This window comes from Phyllobates terribilis, unplaced genomic scaffold (genome assembly GCF_046119375.1).
Source record: "Phyllobates terribilis strain yellow unplaced genomic scaffold, ASM4611937v1 Scaffold_9__5_contigs__length_417890890, whole genome shotgun sequence".
Taxonomy (NCBI): Eukaryota; Metazoa; Chordata; class Amphibia; order Anura; family Dendrobatidae; genus Phyllobates; species Phyllobates terribilis.
Genome location: NW_027362769.1, coordinates 391242101 through 391250294, shown reverse-complemented (window position 1 = coordinate 391250294; position 8194 = coordinate 391242101). Strand labels below are relative to the sequence as shown.

The 8194-nt window shown below is 50.9% G+C and overlaps 1 protein-coding gene across 1 annotated transcript; it reads right to left on the bottom strand.

The window, feature by feature from the left end:
* Nucleotides 1-2022: 2022 nt before the first annotated feature.
* On the bottom strand, nucleotides 2023-3957 carry LOC141161231 (E3 ubiquitin/ISG15 ligase TRIM25-like). Its single transcript, XM_073646012.1, has one exon. It carries the CDS (start codon nucleotides 3939-3941, stop codon nucleotides 2373-2375), a length of 1569 nt encoding a protein of 522 aa, XP_073502113.1. The 5' UTR covers nucleotides 3942-3957; the 3' UTR covers nucleotides 2023-2372.
* Between the last annotated feature and the right edge of the window lie 4237 nt (nucleotides 3958-8194).

Sequence of the window (8194 nt, the reverse complement as noted above, 5' to 3'; positions counted from 1 at the left end):
TCGGAGACTTCCCTCGGTCTTGGACTCAAGTCAATGGTGCAGTTGTGGTACCCGTACTCACCTTCCTCCAACCAGCATCCCAAGCACCTACGGAGCAACAGGTAGAGCTGGAAGAACAGCCGGTCCAGGAGGCAGAAGACCCCACACCAGCAGACCAGGAGGATCAACCCTCTGCTTGCAGTGAGCCTGCCATATCCCTAGTGAGCCAAAGGGCCCGTAGACCGCTGCCCAGTTTACCCTTAACAGCTCCTACACCCTGTAGTTCAGGGCCAGACAGTCAGCTCCGTAGGTCCACTAGGGCCACTAGAGGCCAGTTACCCGCACGTTGGAGGATTTGAAGTGTATAAATTGTTTTATTTGTGGTTACCTGTTTTTCTTGTTGCTTGTGTATAATTATGTGTTTCTAGTTGTTTATAGGAGTCTTTGGTGGATTTACCGGGAATCCTGTGTACATAGTTGGAGCGTAACCCAGGACGGACTAAAGACTGTTAAGGACTCGGGGCAGGACAGACCCCTACCTGGTTACGTCTCCCTGTTTTGGTGAAATGGACACCTTGCTTTCTTCAAAGACTGCACCCGGTTACGGACATGCCGTGATCACCTTTATGTGTTTCTTTATTGTATTGTTATTGTTATATCTTGTTATGTTTTTCTAAAATATGTTTAGTCCCGGAGTACTAAATTTCACTAGGGGGGAATGTGACACCCCAGGGGTCTGGTTGCCACAGTGATAGAGATATTACGTCTGAGAGCAGGTGGGAGGTCTCTTGGTCAGGAATCCTATGCATGCCACACCTCCTGCCCAGTCCTGGGAGGGGAAGGACTTCCCCTATATAAACCTAGGGCTGAGGCAGGGTTAGTGAGTAGAGAAGAAGTAGAGACAGAGAAAAGAAGCAAATATAGGAACAGAACATCAGGAGCTCTGTGGGAGCAGTGTTACAAGGAGTCAGGGGCTGGCAGCTGCAGAGCTCGCCCTGACTGAGAAGATTTCTTACCGGACCCGGAGTCCGAAGCTGTGGGGACTAACTCCTACCCAGCAGCAGAATCCGTCAGGCAGGGGATTCCAGGTCCTCTGGCCAAGAAACCCGAAGGCACGGTCACACGCATGGGACCAGCACCGCCGTCGTGGAGCGGAAGCTACTAGAAGGCCCCGAGTCACCGGCCATACGGGTGAGCACCACACGGTACACTCAGGGACGTGGGCTACTTATACCCGCCTCTAGCAAGGTAGCCAGAAGAGTACAGTTAGTGTGGGAGGCCTACAACTCCGCCTGGCCAGGGGAGATCCCATCTGCTCAAGGACTGACCAGGCCCCAATCGCTAGCCAGTACTCCGGGAGGGTCTATCTTTGTCACCAGTAAAGACCCTGAACTACACCGTACCGTCTCCGAGTGGTTCCTGCTACCCCCATCATCCACGTCGGCTGCCCTGAGGCCATACCCCTCCCGTTGGGGGTTATACTATCACGCTGCACAATCCTACCACCGGCCTCAGCGGTCTGCCCTGCAGCAGCAGCTCCTTAGCTGTACTCAACGGGTGGCGTAGTCGTCCAACATCTACCGCTGATACATCGCCGCTCAGTTTGACTCCCTGGGCACGGACCGGGTCACCGCCACGAGACTACAACCCTCAACAGATCCGGCTCCGGGTAAGCTCCCGCGTGCGCAACGCAGCGCGACACAGGCCCAGGGGCGCGTCAATAAGACCAAAGAATTTGTGATTGCAATCATTTTCAGGAAGAAACTGAGTATTATCTGACAGAATTGCAAGGGTGCCAATACTTTTGGCCAGCACTGTAAGTGTTTTGTTTTTATTGTTTTGTTTTTAATAGGGTAAAAGGGGGGATTTTAACTTTTTTGTTTCATTTTTTACTGTATATTTGTTAGCTCCCTTAGGGGACTTGAAGATGCGATCGTCTGATCACCTGTGCTGTACATAGCAAAGTATCAGCCGCCCTACTATGTATAGAGAAAATCACCATGAACGCCGGCCACGGACCAGAGCTCCGATGTGCAGGAGGCTGAACTAATGCCGCAGCCCCTTTATTCTCAGCATCGGTGGGGGTCCGGGAGTCAGAGAGTGATGACATATCCCAGCTATATACCAGCACTTTATCACATAGGATTAACCCTTTACTGAATAACAATTATCAGTCTCAGGACAATTCACCCATTAATATTTACATTTTGCTCAATCATTGATTCTGCATCTGATCTACACGGAAGAAGAAAAAAACAATAGGAACAATCCCCCCATGACTCCCCCCATATACATTGTATTATTAGGGGGTCCGGCTGATCACTCACTATATACAGATGTGTCCATGTGACAAAAAATAATGTAATTATAATGTGACGTGGACGACATCGGCCTCAGCTTCTTATTGTAACAGAGGCTCCATCATACACATAGAAGATAACATGTAGGGGTTCAGTGAAGGAGGCGGTGAAGGTGTGTAAGTGTCTGATGGGGTCACACAGCTCATAGAAGGACAGACGCCCGGCCTCATAGTCTAAGAAGACTCCAAGTGTTGGACATGTTGGCTTTACACTGAGGGTTAATTCATCTGCGTTGTGCGATACTTTATATTCTCCATTATACATATCCAAACACCAAGATTTATCATTATATACAATACAAGACTGTCGTCCTTCCCTTTCTATACTGGGATAGGACAGTCCGATCATATGTCTTCCCATCTGGTTACACTTTACCTCCCAGTAATGTCGTCCTGAGGAGAGGCCACATCTGCTTAACACTTGGAAGTAATATGCAAATCTTCCTGGTGATTCTCGTCTGTTCTGAGTTGCTTCTGATTTTGTTGCTGTTTTCAGATCTTCTGATATCTTCACACATCTATGAGCAGTGTCCACATCCAGCAATATGTCTGGGACATGGACCCCGAGCTCTGATGATACATTGGTGACAATATCCCTCATAGATCGGTGTAAGGTCAGTGATATCAGAACCTCATCCAGATCCTCCTCAGAACTGACCTCTCCTCCATCTCCCCCTGTGTCCTCATCACCTCCATGACTACATACTGTAATGTCAGTTTCTTGTAAGAGTCTTATTGGGTCAGTGACACGACATATCTCCTCCACGTGACGCATCTTCCTGGACAGCTCGTCCTCCTGTATTTCCAGCTTCTTGATCAGATGAGATATCTGGGACACAATCTTCTCCTCCTGCCTGGAGACCTCGCTCAGCGCTTTCTTTTCTGCCATTTCCAGTTGCTTCTTAATGTCCATAAATATCTTACTGATGTTCTTCCTCTTATCGGAGGCTTTCTCCTGGATCTTCCTCTTATGATCCTGCAGATTCTGGACTCTTGTCTGAATTTCTATTTTCTGTGGATTTAGTCCATCCAGATATTTCCTCAGTTTCTCCTTCTTCTTCTCAGAAGCCTCATCTAGAAGCTCCACCTGGTGTCCTCTGTGTTCACCAACCAGACAGCAAGACACACACAGACAAGCCGCGTCCTGCGGGCAGTAATACTCCAGAACCTTCTTGTGGAGGGAACATTTTTTGTTGCCAAAGGAGCCGATGGGTTCTGTTAATATATGATCTAATGACTTATTGTGAGCTGTCAGGTGTTTGCCACATAGAGAGGTCTCACACTGGAGACAGGATTTCACAGCCGGTATAGGAGACTTTGTACAGTAAGTGCAGAAGATTCTGGTCTCCTCCATATCAGGCTGAGTAGATGAGAAACGCTCCACTATGTTCCTCAGCTTCCGGTTCTTCTCCAGGGCCGGACGCTCTGGATATTCTGCTCTGCAGTCAGGACAGGAATACCCTCCAGCCGCCTCCTGGGCATCCAGCACACTCACAATACACGAGGGGCAGAAGTTGTGTCCACATCTCAGGGATACGGGATCTGTATAGAGGCTCAGGCAGATGGAGCAGTTCAGCTCGTCCCTCAGCTCAGCAGACGCCATTGTGGTGGGAAAGAGCAGGAATGAAAGTGAAAGGCTCTTCCCATAAGAAGGGCGGAGGGTCTGTGCAGGAGAATTAAACCCTACAGCTCCATGGTTGTGCTCACAGCTGATCCACATGTAGGGAGAAAGCACTTACTGATCAGCCATGAGGATCTGGTGTAGGATTAGGAGTTGTAGTGACTCCACCTGGTCATGAAGAGAATCCACCACCAGTTCAGAGAAGGAGAAATAAGCAGAGAACGCAGGAAACTTTATTGTATAAAAGAAGAGTCTTCGTAAATGTTGAGTTTAGAGAAGTAAAATTCATCTCCTCCTCTTCCTCAGGCTGAAATAATCAGTCGGAGTCCGGCAGACGAGCGCTGTATGTGGCTGTAAGGCTTAGTGCACATGATGCAGAAATGAAGCAGCAATTTTCCTGAGCATTTCTGCATCTCCTTGGCAGAAAAATGCATGTAAAAACCACATGTGACACGCCCCCTGGGCCGTGTGTGAGGGGGAATACCCGGAGCCGGGTCTCTGTATAATGCTGGGGGTTGTAGTCTCCATGGCGGCGACCCGGTCCCATGGCTCAGGGTGGTCAAACCAGTGGCGGATCTGTTTATGTGGTTTTTATGATTAAATGTCCGACTACGCCACCCATGGATTGCGGTCACTGAGAACCGCTGCTGCGGGGCAGACCACTGAGGCTGATGTTGTGTGCGCAGCAGAGAGTAGTATAACTCCCCACGGGAGGAGTATAGCCTCAGGGCAGCGTGTATAGATGGTGAGGGTTGCGGTAGCTTCCTGGCTACCTTGCTGTAGTCGTGTAGTAGCCCACGTCCCTGAGTGTACCGTGTGGTGCTCACCTGTATGTCTGGTGACTTGGGGCCTTTGGTGGCTTCCGCTCCTCGATGGCGGTGCCGGTCCCTTGAGTTTGACTCAGCCTCCGGGCTTTCTATGGCCAGAGGACCTGAAATCCCCTGCCAGGTGGTTTCTGCTGCTGGGTGTAGATATCCCCACAGCCTCGGACTCCGGTGTCTGGTTCTTGCGTCTTCTGCCAGGACGAGCTCTGCTCCAGTCCCTGGTGTTCAGCTCCTGGCTCCTACAGAGCTCCTTCCTGCTGCTCTGTCCCTTCTCTGGAACTAACTAACTAACCCCACCCCAGATCCAGTTTATAAAGGGCAGGTTCCTCCCCTCCCTGGACTTGGGCAGGAGGTGTGGAATGCAATATTGCTCCTGACCAGGAAAACCCATGCTCGCTCTCAGACATGGTATTTCTACCGCTGTGGCAACCAGACCCCTGGGGTGCCACATTCCCCCCTAGTGAATTTTAGTACTCCGGGACTAAACACATTTTATGAAAACATAACATAACAGGGTATAAGCAATAACAGATCAATATATGTACAAGGAGTTCAGTCTTTATAGGTCACGGCGCTTCCGTAACCAGGTGTCCATGTCACCCAAGATGTCTTTTGAGGGACCCGTCCCAAACCCTCCACGTAGGCCCTGGGGTGGCTACAGGGCGTCGATGATCCGGCGTTGGACCACGTCTTCAGCCACCTCCACGGGTTTTTGTTCTGTGGTCTGGGACAAAAAGGGGGCACTTTAAAGGTGCAACTATTTACAAGGTATAGTTCCGGTTATTCATTGCCCATAACCTGTCAGTCCGTGAACCCTGTCGGGTAACTAGAAAAACACAATTAATATGCAGGCAACAAACACTAAACGTTTCAACAGTTGCAATATGCTGGTATATATACATTATATTTAGATTTTCCAGCGAGCGGGCATCTGACCTCTAGTGCTCCTAGTGGACCTACGTACTTGTGTAGTGGGCTCGCTAGTGTCTGCACTACAGGTGTTTGGAGATGTTACCGGTAGGTTGGGCAGCTACGGGCACTCTTTGGCTTACTACGGGCACGGCAGGCTCACTACTAGCAGAGGGTTGATTCTCCTGGGCTGCTGGTATGGAATCTTCTGCCTCCTGGGCCGGTTGCTCTTCCAACACTACTTGCTCTTCTGTAGGCCCTTGAGGGGCTGGCTGGAGAAAGGTAAGGATGGGTACCACAATAGCGTTGTTAATTTGTGTCCAGGACCAGGGAAATTCTCCAAGTACTGTACTGACCATTTCTTCCCTTTCCTCTGCGGGTTGAGGGCTATCTTGGTCTTCATCGGTGCTCTGCAGCTGCTTGGGACACTTCTTCAGGTGGTCTCTGGAGACAGTCCCTGTGGTCTCTCCTCCATCTTTACTGATAACGCAGACTTTCGGATTTTCATGGCTCGAGGGCAGTACTGTGTACGGTTCTTTCTCCCACTGGTCATCCAACTTATGGAGCCGCCTCTTCCTCTTCAAGACCTGCTCTCCAGGTGCCAGGGGAACAGCGGGAGCATGCTGGTTGTAAGTCCTCTCTTGCCTTTCTCTTGCTTGAGACAGACTTCTCTCAACACACTCCTGCACTTTCCAGTACTGCTGCTGCCGTTCTGTATCCCAGTCTGCCTCTGGCGAGGTGTCCTCGGGGGTCAGGACTCCCATATCCAGGTCAACAGGCAGCTTACCAGGTCTTGCTCTCATTAGGTAAGCCGGGGTGCAGTTGGTGGAATTTACTGGGATGTGGTTATACAAATCCACCAGATCAGGCAGTTTTTCAGGCCACAGACTGCGTTCTTCCAGGGGCAAAGTTTTCAGAAAGTCTATCACCACCTGGTTCATCTTCTCACATAATCCGTTGGTTTGGGGGTGATAGGGCGTTGTCCTTATCTTCTTGCAGCCATAGATGTTGCAGAACTCCTGGAAGACCTCCGCTTCGAAGGCTGGACCTTGGTCAGTCAACACTTGTTCCGGATACCCGTGTGGACAGCAGAAGTGCTGCTGGAAGGCTCTAGCTGCTGTCTGAGCCGTTAAGTCCTTGACAGGGACCACCACCAGGAACCGAGAGTAGTGGTCTACGATGGTGAGGGCGTACACGTACCCAGACCTACTTGGAGCCAGCTTCACATGGTCCAGGGCTACCAGTTCTAGTGGCTGCTTGGTGATGATGGACTGCAGGGGAGTCTTCTGGCTGGCACGGTCCTTCCTTCTCAGGTTGCACGGGCTGCAGTCTCTGCACCATCTCTCAATGGCCCCTCTCATGCCTACCCAGAAGAACCGTTCACGCAACAGGAACTCCAACTTCTTCCAACCAAAGTGCCCTGCTCCGTCGTGGTATGCCTCCAGGACCATAGCCGCGTCTCGGGACCACTACCTGCCAGGTCAGCTCATGTGTCCTGGAGTTGACAATTCTCCGGCACAGCTTCCCCTTGTAGAGAAACAGTTTACTCTTCTCCTTCCACAGCTGTTTAGTTTCTTCCAGAGAGTCTGGGTCAAGGTGGGCATTAGCCTGTGTCAGCATCTCTTTTACCAGGTGGATGGCTGGGTCACTGTTTTGCTTCTCCGCCCAGCTGTAGTGGGGTAAGGGATTGAACGTGGCAGAGTGCCTGTCCCTTACACTGTGGGAATACTGGGTAATCCCATGACGGTGGAACGCAGGGAGTTCAATCTCTTCCAGTTCTTCTGGATCTTCCCCTCCGTCCGGCAAGTTTGGCATCCTGGACAGGGTGTCTGCGTTGGCATTTGTGTGTCCCGCCCGGTATTTGATGGTGAACTCATAGTTGGATAGGCGGGCCATCCATCTCTGCTCCAGGGCACCAAGTTTTGCTGTGTCCAGGTGTGTCAATGGGTTGTTGTCCGTGTACACGGTGAACTTGGAAGAGGCAAGGTAATATTTAAAGCGCTCCGTCACTGCCCATACCACCGCGAGGAACTTTAGCTTGAAGGAGCTGTAATTTTCAGGATTCCTTTCTGTGGGCCGGAGCTTCCTGCTGGCATAAGCGATTACCCGTTCTCTTCCCTGTTGGATCTGGGACAGCACCGCCCCTAGCCCGATGTTGCTCGTGTCCGTGTGGAGAATAAAAGGCTGGCCGTAATCAAGGTACGCCAGGATTTCATCCCCTGTGAGGGCCATCTTCAGCCGGCGGAAAGACTCATCCTCCACCTTGTCCCATTTGAAGGGCGACTTCTGGTTTTTGGCCTTCCTGGACTGGCCTATCAGGAGATCCTGCATAGGAGCGGCCATTTTGGTGAACCCGGAGATGAATATTCGGTAGTAGCCTACCAACCCGAGGAACTGCCGCACTTCCTTTATGCTGGAGGGTCTTGGCCAGTCCTTAATCACTGTGATCTTATCAGGGTCTGGAGCTACTCCATCAGCACTCACCACGTGTCCCAGGTACTG